General features: G+C 43.5%; 1 protein-coding gene across 2 annotated transcripts in view; it reads right to left on the minus strand.

Annotated features, from left to right (window-relative positions):
- The window catches only part of LOC108935983 (tetraspanin-9), a 98,417-nt gene that overhangs the window by 49,250 nt on the left and 33,360 nt on the right, over positions 1 to 15,807 (minus strand). Inside the window, exon 3 of one of the 2 annotated variants that reach the window (XM_018754997.2) lies at positions 4,603 to 4,682. In XM_018754997.2, the coding sequence (XP_018610513.1) occupies positions 4,603 to 4,682 (80 nt within the window). Of the gene's footprint in view, positions 1 to 4,602; positions 5,473 to 15,807 lie in introns of those variants that run through there. The other variant, XM_029252076.1, reaches the window with a different exon arrangement.

Below are 15,807 nucleotides of genomic sequence, written 5' to 3' on the forward strand. Positions count from 1 at the left end.
TGGCCAGCAGATGCAATCCCAAGGGGCAACTATGCCTCTGTATATAGAAGTAGGGCTTCTATTATAGACTGTAGGGGATGAAATCGGATATCTGCTTACAGGGACCCCCGGCAGTGAAAAAAGCAGACCTGTTCCATGTGACGCCATGGAAGGGCTAATTTGCCCTGCTAACATTTAGATGGGTACACCATCCTCCAAACTAAATAAAGATCTCTTTAAAAGGACAGATACTTCCCAGGCTAAAGACAGCTTCAGAATGTTAAGCAGAGGTTTACTGTACTCCGATATGCTCAAGGATTTTTAAAAAATTCCACATCTGGCAAGTCTTGTCCTGAAATAAAGAAATGTCTGTAACTCTAGAAAGTAAAAATTCATACATTTGCCTGCAGTATATTTAAATAAAGCATGTATCAGACCACTAGACCTCTGGAGAACTAGTCAGCAGAGTTGAGAGCTCCAGAAATACAGACGCACTGATTTATTAGTCAGTCCTGTGAGCAGAAGCTACGAGTCCCTGATTAGTACAGCCTGACCATGCACATGTGTACCCTACTCAGCTTTGCGCCCTGTGCTTCTGCAATAAGTTCCAGACCACCACAACCCTGTTTTGGACAAAAAGTTACCAATGGCGAAGGAGTGAGTGTGATTTTATGTGATCTTCAGGTGTGAGTCAAGCACTTGTTAAAATGAATATTGGAAAAAAAAATAACATTTGACCTGCATGGCAATTTAAAGGAATTCAGGACATGTCTCGAAACCCTCCTTGGACTAACTAGATGCTTATTGGGCACTATGCGATCACACCTGTGAAATACTGTAATCTTTTGGCCTTATGCCCTTTGCTTAATGTATGTGGATGTATTTGTGATTTTTGGGGTTACTATTCCAGTCTCTTTGTTGCTGTGATGCAGTGCTTTTAATAAATCTAATTTAAAAAATGAATTCTGGAAACTTCCTGACTCAGACCTTTGAAGAGCAAGGTTTGAATCCCTGGCATTCAGTGATGCCTCTGTTGAGTGGCAACAGGTTAATTGCTCTCTACTTAGAGAAGGTTATGCAGAAGTCCCACACCACATTGTGATCACGCCCCCTTCCTCTCCGGTTTTTGACACTTACTAAGCCATGCTCCACATCTCCTTCCACCACCAGGGGTAGTGCAAAGGGTAATGGCAACTGTGACTACTTGACTGAGAGAACAGTGTGTGCTTTGCGTGTGTGTGAGTGAGTGAGTGCGAGCAGCAGCAGCAGGGTGTTGCTACTGCAGCACTACTGATAAGCCCTATTCTCCTCTGGACTGGGCCATGCAAAAGGAAGGTGAAAGTGATGGGACCTGTTGGAAAGCAGGCGAGAAGAGTCCAAAGTAGGTGCCTGCCTCTGGTTTATCTGCAGCTGGGGCCAGAAATATTGATACTCTTGTACTTTTTACAAAAAATACCTTCTCTACAATGGAATGGAGGAGGGTCAGTGATGTTTGCAGGCTTCTTCACTGCCTTTGGCACTGGGTGCATTGAATGTGGGCTTGGTGGCATAAAACCCCAAAGCATTTTGAAACTCAGTGTCAACCTTAAATCTAAAGCTGGGTCTTGGTCAAAGGTCATGGGTTTTCCAACACAACAATGACCCCAAATACACTTCAGAAAGAACCCAGGAACGGTTCAGAACAAAATGCTGGAATGTTCTGCAGTGACCAGTGATGAATCTAGATCTAAATAGCATTGGAAACTCTAACCTTCCAGAAATAGCAGTTGAGAGAAGGCACCCTTCAAATCTGGGAGACCCTGAGCAATTTATACAAGAAGAGTGGGTCCGACTTCCAGTACAGAGGTACAAGAAGCTCATCGATAGTCATAGGGAGCAATTGATCGCAGTTATTGTGATAAGTGACTGTGCTGCCAAATATTGGGTCTGGGGTGGGAATAATTTCTTCTAAATTTCTTTTTATTTTCTTACTTAAAAGAATGTATTGAGTTCTGAATCAAAAACATGGGCTCTGTAAAATTAATAGAAAAATAAAGGGTTGTAGAGACCAAATTTTAGAGAAAAATTGTGACTTCTTTGCAGAAAGAGGAAGGGTGCCAGTACTTTTGGCCACAACTGTACTGCGCTGCTTACCCTCATCAGGTAGGCCTGGTCTTCTATTGCCATGAGCGAGGATGAAGAACCAACACCCCCCGAATGTCAAACAAGCACCTGCTTTGTAGACTAATGGCAACAGCGCAAGCATTAGCCTTGACAAAGAAATTGTCGCTGCTGCAGTTTTTGCGAGCGTGCTGCAGGAGGAGAGGGTAGGCGCTATATTTCAACGAGGCAGCACATTTCTGCGCCGGAGGTCCTGGCTCCGAGTACGACGAGGCAGAACACAAGAGGGAGGGGTGTGTGAAACACTACCCACCATCCACCCCATCCCAACCAAACGCAGGGCTGGAATTCCAGCATCTGACACTGCTAGGAAATGACCACAATTCATTTCATTCCCATCACCTCACCAGAGAGCCTGATTCCGACCTGGCAGTGAAGAAGACCGTTAGGACCGGTTCCAAAGAGCGAGCACTGGAGACTCAGTGTACCTATCTACATACCCAATAATGCGATCCAACATGGAGCCCCCAGGAATGTGCTAATCCTCTGTAAGGAGCAGGAACCAGGTGGCAGAGAACAACCGCTCGCCATGTAGGTGCGAGAGCATGGTGACATCAGCAGCGTGGCTGCCGGTGACAGCATATGTGGTATTGTATTACTCTACAACACACGGCTGCGGGGCTGGGGATCAGGTGTCCCACCCGAGGCCTTGGTGCAAGGGTGACCTTGCAATTCAAAGCAACACACATTCACGTGGAGCGTGTGGTTTGTATGAAGCTCAGTGACAGAGCAACTGACCTCAACCGGGTTGTGAGTCCCCAACCATTCCCAAGAGTCAAGATGACAGCAGAGCTGTGCACAGGCCGCAGGATTTGTGCTGCCTCTCAAGCCACACTCCTTCATCCAACAAGAGACAACTGAGGGAGGAAAGTATGGTGGACTCACCTCAACTTCTAGAACCCCCGCATGCAGGAACAAACACTCCTAAATCCCTGCACCTGGAGACTGGTACCATTAAGAGCGATGGTAATTACCAGAGACAGACCTCAGACAGCCCCCAGTGCACTGCTCCACCACCGAGTAAGTTACTCTAAATTGCACCAGTAAACCCAGCTGTAGAAATGGATAAATCACTGCGAGTAGCTTAACACTAAGTCACTCTGGAGAAATGGAGAAATGTAAATGTAAGATCCTCACCAAGACGTATCATAGTGACAACACCGGCACAGACGATGCCAAAAGTGGCAGCATCACGTGCCCTCAGGACCACTTGTTTGTCCACTGTGTAGAACATGCTAACGAGGCCCTCCCCTGGCAAAAATGCATTCACCAACCAGCATACAGGACAGGAGCTAAGAGGACCACAGGGTGTTTTCCACTGCTCTGCTCAGTCCATCCAATGCATCTGCAAGACTAAGGCACTGCCCCGTTGCCACGGGAGTGAGAATGCAGCTGTAGCCCTCAGAGACTATGCTGGCTGCGTACTGTCTGTCTGTCTGTCTGTGTGTTGTCCATTGTAAGTAGTGTATCTAGCAGTGTAAGTCACCTTGGTGAATAAGGTGTGTGGGCTCATAACACTACATAGTATCCATTGTAAGTTGCTTTGGAGAAAAACGTCTGCTAAGTGAATAAATGTAGATGTGTGAGAGAGACAAAGATGGACACATCTTCACAAAGGACACTGCTTCCACTCTTTTCTAGAGCAGTGCAAACCTGTGCACTAATCCCATAATGCCATGCTCCAGAATGCTCAGGATTCCCAAAAATGGGTAGTTGCATGTGGGTTTTTAGTTTATAAACAGTTTTTATTTTGCCCTCAGACATTTTAACTCTTATATTAACATAATGGTGTTGCACAACAATTGCTTTTTATTTACTTACACACACACACACACACACACACACACACACACACACACACACACACACACACACACACACACACACATTATGTGTGCAGGTAAATTGTATATTGTGCACAGCTGCAACTGAGTGGAATTCTCCTGTGGAGTCAATAGACCTTCATTCATTCATGCACTGTTACTAAAAAAAGTATGTAATGAACAAGTTGCTCAGTATTCCTTCCAATCAAAGCTCTGCGATCTTTTCCTTGATTTAACACTTTGCAAACCCATAACCTTCAGGTTCAGAACTTCACATACCAGAAGATCCATAGTTCAGCACTTCCGACGTTGACCTGCAGTGGAACAGTACCCAGCAAGCAACGCAGCACCTGCACTCAACTCCCCACCCCACCCGGCACAATCAATAATGAAACTGGGATAATCCGATGCAAATGAAGAGATGAATATGCATGACAACCCTGACGAAACAAGCAGACACATGCAGTTTATTAGCACGGAGCATAACTTATTTAGAACACATCCTTGGCGGAGAACGAGAAGATGCACGATGGACATCTTTCGGAAACAGCTGCTAACCAACCGCGAGGGAAAGTACCGGAGTGCTGGAGTGGAGGGGAGAGTCCGCTTACATTTATTTTCATTCATTTAGCAGACTTACCCAGAAGATGAGGTTGAACAGGAACATCATGTACTTGAGACAGCAGAGGCAGAACCGGACAAAGTTGCACTTCTTGAACTCTAAAAGGAACACAAAGGACAGATCCAGGTAAAAGACCACGTATTTGCTGCTCTTGGCTGACTTGCTCTTGGTGGTGCTTTTGTCTCCTGGTGGAGTGGCCCCGGGGGTGGACTGGCCGCGGGGTCCTGTAGAGCCGTAGAAGGCGCCAGCTGTGAAACCGCGGCCCCCAAAGCGGCGGCCCTGGGCAGAGGCACGGGCGAACTCCGACTCGTGGCTGTCCAGCGAGGGGCTGCGGTGGATAGCGGACTCCTCGCTACTCGACTTCTCCATGCTGGGTGATGGTCGTGGGGGTGGGGGGCTCCCACTCCCTGTGGATCATGTCTCGGAAATGGACCGGCACACGGACTGTCCCCACCTGGCACACCTGTCTTAGAGTTCCGCGAGCCAAAGTAGGAGGGCAAAATGCAAAGTTTGAGAGCGTTCGTCCGACAGGCAGCGGCAGGAGGGGACGCTGTGACCCTCAAGCCTTGATCCCAAAGTCAGCTGACCGACCACTCCTCAAACTCCTCGTCCTGCCTGTCTCATGTCCCCCCACCTGATCCACAGGACACAAGGAGAGCTCCCAGGGAGCACAGAACTTTGCTGGTTGCCTCGCTCGTCTCCCTCGCTCGCTGGCTGGCTCTCTCCCTCACTCACCCGCTCTCCCTCTCTAAGCACCAATTCAGTTGCCCCTGCAGGCTGCCTCTTGCTCACAGTGTGGCTGTGGTACTCCTCTGCTGGGCTCGATCACCGGGCATTCCCTCTCCCTACCGGAGCACAGCCCCTTTCCCCTCTTCGCTCTCTCCCCCTTTTCTTAGCTTCTCCGCCCCCATGAAGGGGCTGAGCCAATCAAATGGGAGCCTGAGAGCCCTGGCTCCTCCCCCGGTGCCGTATTTTAAATAGGCTTACGGCTCCCCTGCTATGACTGTACAAGCTCTGAGCTTTCATCTGTCCCCTGTGTGGATGTCAGGAAGCCCGAGGCTATTGGAGAATTAAAAAATCATGAGGCAACAGGAAGATGAGTGCTGCGGGAAGGGGGGGGGAGTGGTGTTATGAGCACCAACCGTCTCAAGAATGAAGGCAGTGAAGCGGTCAGTCAGTCATCGCTAAAAGGCTTAATGTCAGGCTCTGGTTAGCAGAAGAGGCTGCATTTGAAACTACATTTAGCCCCTGACCTCACTGCAGTCTTCTTTAAAAGTTCCCAATGTAATTAACTAGCCGCCCTCCCCCCCACTTAATTCGTGCCTCCTTCGGATATTCAGGAACTTTCTGAAACAGATCAACCACAGCTGCATGGTGCATGTAGTTATCCTGGACCAGTACCGGTCTATAATTAGGTGAACCTAGGCAAACGCCTAGGGGCGCATAAATTTTTTGGGGCTAAATTTTACCACTAAAATTGAGAAAAAACTAATCTTGAGGGGGGAAAAAAAAAAAAAAAAAAATTAAATAACCTTCTTAATAATAAATAAATTAGAAAATTTAAGATGTGCTGCCTTATTTATTATGATAATTATATATAAACATCAAATGGGACATTATATTCCAGTGTCTTCAAAATGTAGTACGTCAGTAACATTACCTTGAAATTAACTGTTGGTCCAAGCAGTAAAGAGTTTACATCTGTTCCCTTATAATTCAATTTTTTAACTTTAGTTTTCAGTCTGCCTTCAGTCATTGAAGTATTAATTTGTGTTCCATATATAATGTTCACAACCATCCAACCAACCAATGTCTACAACCGCTTGTCTCAAGTGGGGTCTCAGCGAGCCGTAACCTAACCCAACAACATAGGAAGTAAGACTGGGGGGAAGGGACACACCCAGGACGGGACGCCAGTCCATCGCAAGACACCCCAAACAGGACTTGAACCCCAGACCCACCACACAGCAAGCCCCAGCCAAACCTGCCACACCCCCTATAATGTTCACAAGCACTTCATAAATAATTGCATAAAAATAACTAACTATCAGTTCATCATTTATTTCCTCTTCTTCATGATGTGTACCTAATTAATTAATTTAGAAACTGACATCTAAAGAGGGCCAGATTTATTTTCGTCTTTGGGTGCTCAAAACCCTAGAAGACCCTAGATATGTAGATCCAAAGTTGCTTTTACCACCAAAAGACATAATATAGACATCCCTACATTCATTCACAGGTTAGATTCTGTAAAACCTCAAAGTTTAATAAAAATCACAGGTCCGGTGCAGGATTGTGGTGGTCTAGAGAATATCCTGGAAACACAGGACGTGAGGGGGAGTACACCCTGGACAGGAGGTCACACCATTGCAGTACACTTTTAATTTGTATTATCCTCAAACTACAGTAAAACTAATTCAAAACTATTTAATAATACTGGAATAATAAACATCATCTTAAAAACCCTCTTTTTCTGTCCCTGTTGTTGACCAGTTCGTTCAATTCACATTCGTCATCTTCTGGCCATTTTCAGCTTCCTTTTTATCTTCATTATTAAATAAAAGCTTAGTAATACCTTCATCCCTTGCTTTATTTATGGGTTATGTTCTTCAAAATTCTGGGATATGGCTATAATAAATAAACTACTTTAGAGGACTTTATTTCATTTTTTTATGACTTTTGAGCTACATTAAAACTATTTACATTGTCAAATCACAGCATTCTTACATTAGTATTCAGGAACAGAGTCAGTCAGAAAATAGGGTTTAAAAAACAATTGTAGACCATCTTAAAACCAGAATGGATTCTGGACCTAATGATCTAGTGCCAGTGTCAGTATACACAAGTCCTGGGATTAGAATGTGACACAAAGCAAAGTGTTCATGGACAGAACCTAAAAAGAAGAGAACTGTGGTGCACCGCCACAGGCAATTTTTTCAATGCAGCTGTATCTAAATTTTTCTTTTCTTTGTTTTTTACAGAACCTGGGCCATGCATAAATTGAGGGATGTTAATATTATCAAGCTTTTATTAACTGTGACATAATAGGGTAGTTTGATTTACAATCAGACTTGATTTACAACTAAACTGAGTTACAAACAAATGCTCTTCCAAATTCTGGACTCAGTGTACCTGTAGAAAAGGCTTAAAACTGTTTTCTTTTTCACCAGGAAGCAATGGGAATTGAGTCTGTGAAACACTACAGAGACCTCTGGACAATTTTCATGGAAAACATCCAGAAAACAGGAACTGGTTCCATTCACGGGGGGGAAAAAAAAAAAAATAAATAAATAAATAAATAAATAAATAAATGTTGGCGAAGCAGGTAAACCGGAAAAGTTTGAGAGCGAGAGAAATTAGCAACTTATACTTTAAATACCTATACATAGTAAACTATACATACCACAGACATCAGATGTCTAAAATTCCATAATAATAAAATGACCAAAAAGTATGATGCCCAAAATTTCACCTTGGACAACTTTCAACAAGGAAAGAGATTATGCTCTGTTTTTTGGGATCATAGACTGTAACATACACAACTGGGTGAAAAATGAGAAGTTCAAACCAGAGTGTCACTGTGTAACACAAGAATTAATTTTGTGAAATCAGCAGCACAAACTCCATGCATGTCTCATCTTGACATTATGATACTCAACCCTCTCCTTAACTGCTGATCCAAGTCATTGTGATCTGGGGCCTACCCCAGAAACATGAGAGACAAGGCTAAGCAGGGTAAACTCAGGAAGGGACGTCAGTCCATTGCAATCATGACACTATAATACAGAATTCAGTTTCTTTATTCTCAAAAGCATGCTGCAATGATTATGATTTATTGCTTTTACATATGAATGCCAAAGGATGTTTTTAAAGCAATTTTAGATAAGTACCTCACTTGAAACAGTCCTGCTCCTGGGATTTGAACCTGCAGCCTTTCTCTGTAATTCTGTAGCTACTGTCACTATCTATGTTTAGACTATAAAAGACACCTGAAAAGCCCAATTGTTAAATCATTTGTTTTATGAGGAAAAATAAGTAATTTTTCAGGCGTCAAACCAAAAGCTGGAAACCACAAGTAATTAAAGTTCAAAATATCACAATATTATCTACCAGAGAGACAAACCACACAATTTCTCAAGACAATGGATTAATGTAATGCTAAGATGCACCAATAATTCCACACGTTGATTAATAGTAGGTCAGCACTATAGATTTTGCCATATGGGGAAAGGTGCCAGCAGTGTTCAAGTCAGCCTTTGCTCATGGATTTATTGTGAGGCTTAATTAAAAGTTCAGTAATCCCTTTTAAAAAACAGTGGAAAAAATGTTTGAGATGAAGAAAAAAAAAATATTTACTTCAACAGTATTAGCTATTTCTCATATTTAAAAGCAAGAGATAAAAAAGAATAGTTAAATAGATAATTTGGTGTAGCGGTTAACTGAAACAGGTGACAGCTTGCAGGATGAAAGCCTAGGAGGAACCTCCAAAATCATAGAGGCACCACCAGAGGTATCTGCGCTTGCTTCTCCTTGACCTTCCGTACCCAGATCCTGAGCTGGAATAAATAGTGTTGGACTGTGAAACCCACATTATCTGCTGCTCCTGGGTTTCACAGAGTTTCCTCCTTGGGCTGCTTTAAACACACAGCAGCCCAATTTAAAGAGGAGAAAGCGAAAGGACATATGACTACAGGATAAATCCAGTCGAAGAAGACAAGATGCAACAGTACGGGAAAGCACTTGCCCCACTCACGTCTTGGCTCAGAAACAGCCCCAGTGAAAGTCTGCTAGAGGAAGCAAACCTTCTGGATCACCAGTAGGGTGACACCAGCTGTCACCACTGCTTATGAAGACCGAGCCCAACACCCAAGCTGCCAAGATAGCACATGGACCATCATTTGAGTCATGCCTGAAACTGGCTGCTCAACGAGGGGTGCGCTGCCATCCCCTTACTCCCTACCCCCTGTAGCCATGGGCCAACAAGCCCAGATGGTGCATAAAGGAGGCAGTGGGCTGTAAACAAAGCCCCCTCATGCACTGGATCAGCACAAGGAAGCCTTGCTCATCCACACCCAGATAGTTGCTCATCTCTACTAGACATTATAATGTATCTGAACATATAATTCAGCACAAAAAACAAAGAGCTCTGCTCCCAAGACTGGGTGGTGATTAGGAAAATGTTTCCTGCAGCCCAGGGTGGTTACCAAGTTGCCAGGCAACAAGAGCACCTACAATGTTGGTGCCTCCAGAAGGTCCACCACTACCTCAGCAATGATGACGAAGGTGCAAACTGCAAGAGTGGCTCGTTCCCTCTTCCTCAAACATTAAATATGCATAAAGTCATGCATTTATTAACAGTTTGAGCTGGGTTTCTCACAAGTGGTCATTATGGAAAATGTCCTTGTGCACAATAGGTCTTCACCTGCATCTGCAGAAGGCCACAGGGTGTGCTGAATTTAAAAACTCACAATCTCCTTGAGAAAGACCGCAACATTGAACCAATAATTTAGGTGATTGACAAACAATGATGAAGTGGTTGGGCATAATAAAATCTTGCAGACGTTGTGACCCAAGGGCCAACACAAAGATTCTAAACAATCTTGGTTTACAAACATTTGTTTCCTACAACCAACGGACAAGCAGAAGCGAAGAAAAGAACCATTAAGCTGAAATGGATTTACTTTTGTGGTTTCAGATGGGATGATGCAACACTGTTTGGATGAAGCAGTCATGTGGCAAAACCATCCACCTCAAATTAAACCTCAGTGGTTTCTCCTTACAGTTTCCAGTGGGCACCCTTCCTTCATGTGTATTATTGGGGATCGTGCGGCTAGGGCTTTTACGGAAACTCACCTCATGCAAGAGAGAGGTGCCCACTACCTTGGAGGTATTTAGGAATGCAGGGGGCCACACACTTACCAGGTCCTCTTGGTATAACTTCCATCCACCCACTGACATGAGAAGCAGTCCTCTTGTCTCATTCATTCCTAGCATTTCTAGCATAAAACTTCCTTATGCTTCTGTTACTAACGTAACACAATTAAAATATATATAACTGTCAAAATCAATTACAGGAAAGGAATAAAATGGGTATCCAGCACTCCGCCCCCTCCCCAGTTCATCCGCCAACACTTAAATGTCCGGTAATCTGTATTTAAATAAGTTTTGCTGGTGGGCATTCTTAATTGAATTGAGACCATGCTTTCCTCTTTTGGGGATTAATCCAAATTAGCACCTTTTTTTTATTCTTCATATTTCTAATGGTGGAGGTTGCTGTTTCTGAAGCCTTCAGGCATTTCTAACATTCATTTATTTGTGTGGAAGAGCCCCTGGTGCCTATTACAGATTTCAGCACAGACTCCTCATAAATAAGTGCGTTAAAAAAAAAAAAAAAAAAAAAAAAGCCTGTGCAGAAGGCATTTTCACACCGAGGGGTACGCCACAGTCACCTGTGCTCTGTTACTCGGAAACTGCAGGGTGAGGTGCGGTGAGGCGAGAAAGTGCCATACACCAATTTCTTGTCACGTTATTCTTTCTCGAGAGCTTAGGTTGGACCACGACGTGTTCATCTCCATCGGCGATACCATTAGTCTCACACGTATCTGAAAACAGCTCTTCCTTCTCTCCGCCTGGCTCTAATTTGAGTTGACAGGGCTGCTACATTATTAATGCATTGCATCCGCTCACAGCATGTTTTGGGGTTGGAGCCCATTTCGCCAGGAAACCCTGAAAGTGGGTAGAAACGTCATGCAGAGGATCTCAAAGGTTGAACTGTGGTGGAAATGAGGTCTGTTGTTGGTAAAATCTCTCGCATGCTGTGGTCCCATCGTTCTACAAACTTATGAAAAATGATCAGAGAAAATTAGATCTCGGGCCAGCAAAAGGCATGCACTGCAGGCATGAACTCAGCTGGGAAAACCCAAAGTCCCCACTCACCCTGATGGGAAGCCTGAACATTTTGAACTGTAATTATGACTGGTTTAGGCCAGCTTCCAGCGTTCTCGTTTTTACCCCCTATTGACAAGTAAGCCAAGGGCGGCACATTAACATGTAAACAAGAAACTTTGGAACGGTTTGAACTTAGAAGCTGATGATGGCACACGAAACAACACTATTTCAGGGGTGTGAAGTCTGGAATGTTTCCAGGGAAAACTATAACTCTGTCAGGTGTGTGGTCTCGCAGAGCTGAAAAGTTCAGTCCGTGATAAACTACAGCAAATGATCTGTTCTCTGTTCAGGTGGCCATCTCTTGGTTTGTATTTTTCTCAGACTACAGCAGAGCATGCACACTTACACAGAACACATGAACATCTCACCGGGGAGCATAACACATTACCATTTAGGGAACACCACACACACATACCAGCACCTATTCCTACTAACCTTTCTGGAAACCGTGCCCCACTAGAATATATACCTGGTTAACAACAATAAGCACCTACTTACCTTAACTCCCCTATTTAAGCCCTGGTTTAATGGAGAGAAGGGACTTGCCCTGGAGCGAGAGCGAGAAGGACCACAGGCAAAAATGTTCTGATCCCCTTCTCTCCGACACCTCATTCAACGTTAGACTTCCAGAAGAAAGACCATTGATTTCATAAACTCTGAGTCTGTGTCCTCTTGGGACACCAAGCCAATGTCACAGCAGACAATTAATGAATTTTTCAAAGAACTCTTAAAATGATCAGCTCTAATGAGAACAAAAATGTGGTACAGAATGTCCAGTTTTAGTCAAACATGAAAACGAAACTGCAGCAAATGTATGGAAGCAGATGACCAGTCCTAATACACACAGTTACGTACAGGCTCTGAAAAGCATCCAGTCTGTAATACTAATATTTTCTCAGGAGTGACATTGGAACCCCCACAGATCTGCTGCCCTGGAGATCAAAAATGAGACCAAAATGCAAACCTCCACTGGAGATGATCAAGGTGCTGTGGGGGCTGAGGTGTCCAAAGTCCTAGGATCAAAAGCTCAGAGAGTTTGGGCCTTTCAATATTCCTAACAGTGGCCTCTTGGTGTCAAACCCTATTAAATCAAGTACTTTATAATCTGGGGTGACAGCTGATGCCACAGGAACATCTTGCATTTTAATGAACGACCTGCATCGTGTAACAAATAGGGGAATAAATAATCACTGTGACCCTTAACTGGGACAGAGCCACGTCTGATCCACAGGTCGAGCCACAACAAGGTTCAGCTACAAGTGGTCAAAAATGGTGATTGGCTAAGCTCAGGAAAAGGGCGATGTACAAAAGTCGCTTTCACATTTTTGAAGACATTATGCCCTCTGGCAGCATTGCCCATTTTCATTTAATTAAAGACCCCTTCCCCAAAGTCATATTTCACAGTAATGAACCACACATATGGGGCAACCATGAGAATCATCCTACTGAGACAACAGAAAAACAGCAGGAACAAAGCAGTATGTTAATCATTCATAGAGACAGGTAGCCTAGTGCTTAGAGACCTTGCCCTGCAACTAAAAGTTGCAAGTTCAAATCTCGTCTCTTGCTGTAGTACCCTTCAGCAAGGACACCTTAATTTGCCCCAGTAAAAATGGCCATGCAGTATAGATGAGTAAATAATTGCAAATAACTCTGCTTACAAACCCCACACTGAAAGCTGATTTGGAGAAAAGTGAATTCCAAATGAATAAATAATTATGTTAAAAATAGTATGGACAAAACACAGAACAAGTTCCACCAAGCAGGAAAAAAAGAGAGGCCTTGAGAGAATAAACTAAGGAACAACAAAACAGCAACCGATTCCTCGTAGCTTTCAGAAAAATTTATCAAATCATGTCATAGAATTGTACCTTTTTAATGCACAGGAGAGTTTTGTTAAATTATTTACCAGCAGATCATGTGGTGTTTCTGCATACAAGAAAAACAAGTGTAGGTTGATCAAGGATCATCGTTACAGGGTATACACTCCACAACAACAATAGAAATAACTGATTTAAGGGCTTATGTTGAGTATGAAGGTGTATGAACCGCCCTGAGGAATATGGAAAGAATCTGTAAGCTTACGATGAGAAGCTGGGAGGTTGAACTGCTCATGATAAACAAGAGCAAATGATCTGTTCTCTGTTCAGGTGGCAAAGAACCTGTAGAGGTGGGTACCCAATGAGCTTGTCTATGGTTTCTAGCATTAGGATGTTGTCTTGGGAAGAGTGTTTGTCACTACTCTACCCCAAGACTTACCCAAAGATAAGCCTACCCAGATTCCTAGGTGGTCTCCTGACCCCTAGGATGGGAAACCATTCAGCAGCTGATATACAGGGTCATAAGGTCATGCACACCTTCATTATCTCAGCCAATCACCCAGTACTATCTCACTCCAGCAGCCATGAAGGAAGATGCCAAAACAGCATGCGGCATGGGTCTGAATGAGTGAAGAAAGGCGGACAAGGATGGAAAAGACGCTAACAAGCCCATTCAGAGGAGTTTAGTTGAGCAATGATAATCGGTCCCTCTGGGCAAGCGGTATCACAGCTGTGGGGCAGATAAGTAAATGGCAACAAAAAGGATTTCTGGGAGTAGTAATCCCCAGTGTAATCCACAGGGAGGGCTGTGGAGTCTTTCATTTACATTATTCATTTACTTGCCAGATGCTTTCACGGAAAGCACATTACATAGCTTACAATTTCATGATTTTGCCCCATCATAGAGCTGGATATTTGAGTGCTACGCTTAAGAGAACAACTAAACCAGATGTTACCCACAATACCACTTGCTTCACCAAAAACCACAAGACTCCAGTAGGTGATTTTCTTACGAAGTGCGATCGCAACTAAATGCCAGCTAGAACATGTAAAATGAAACCCCTGCATGCTTAAGTGGGGCTCCACTAGGGTTTCCTAATCTGGCTCTGGCCTCTGAGGAGAACTCTAAACAGTTTGGCAGATCAATGACCATATGGCGTCTGCACGGTTATGCTCAACAGCACGGTCCATTACGGAACCCAATTCGCTCGATCCTTGAAAAACATCCTTCACTCCCTCTTTCGCAAGACGCTGCAGCATCAAACACTGGAGATGCTTTGTGTGTGCAATGTTCATATTTCAGAGCACAACCATTGCAAGAGGTGGAGAACATCTATTATTTGCCTTTCTATCTTCTATTCACATAGTTAATAAAAGTGAGATTCACAGACACGAATTCAAACCAGCAACACAACATGAAGAGCAACAAAATTTCACATTAATTCCCAAAAGGTGGGTAACTCGTTCAAGCAGCATCACTCAAGTACTCAGAAGTTAAACATATAATTTACGTCTTATGTTAATTTGTTCAGTCGATCATTGAGAGAGCAGGTGCTGAGGGGTTTTCAGTACCTCTAGGAAAGAATGAGCCTGCATCCCTTTGAATTCCATCTCTAAATTCGTAAAGGAACATACATATACAGTAGGGAAGGGGGGGAGGAGAGACTTCCTATCAACTCTTGCTGCTCATTATGTTAGCAGTGCTTTTAAAAGTGTTCTGACATCTTTGTGATGGTGTACTTAAGCGTTGGATTGTTCTGCTGATGGGAATTGCTGGGTGGTTAACATTGTTAAAACAAACAAAATTTTCTCATCAACTTCTGTGACTGATCCCCCCCACCATGATCTGTCTGTGTTGAATGGCACTGAGTTGTTGATTCTGTGCAGTCTCAATTCGGTTGGCGTAAGTGAATGCAATTTGTCAAATAAAAAGTTTCAATATATACATAAATTGGACAAAAAAATATTCTACATATAAAGACCACAAACGGAAAACAAAATTTGAATTCATAATTACTTTTAATTTGTTTTTGATAACCTGTGTACAAATATTACACATTCCCAGAACATAAGTATATACTTGTGTAAATGTATATGACTGAAAATTAACTGAAAACTGTTTAAGACTGAAGCTGGCGGGGTGGGTCAGTATAAACAATTTACTGCAGAGATCAACAGCTGGTTTCATAGGAAGTGTCACCTATAGTGTTACAACATTATCATTATATAATTTTATTATATTATTTAGTAGCAAGTATTTGGTGATCTGGAGCCTATTGTGAAAAAATAAGGTGTAAGCAGGGCACACGCGGGATGCAATGCCAGTCCGTTACAAGGCACATTGCGTTATCTTGGAACGAACTGTTTATGAGGACATAACGCACAACTAATGGATGGGGACACTGGCTGAGAGATGGGCACTGTGGCTTCAGAGGAGAGGGGCTCCCCAACAGGC

This window comes from Scleropages formosus, chromosome 5, assembly GCF_900964775.1.
Source record: "Scleropages formosus chromosome 5, fSclFor1.1, whole genome shotgun sequence".
NCBI lineage: Eukaryota > Metazoa > Chordata > Actinopteri > Osteoglossiformes > Osteoglossidae > Scleropages > Scleropages formosus.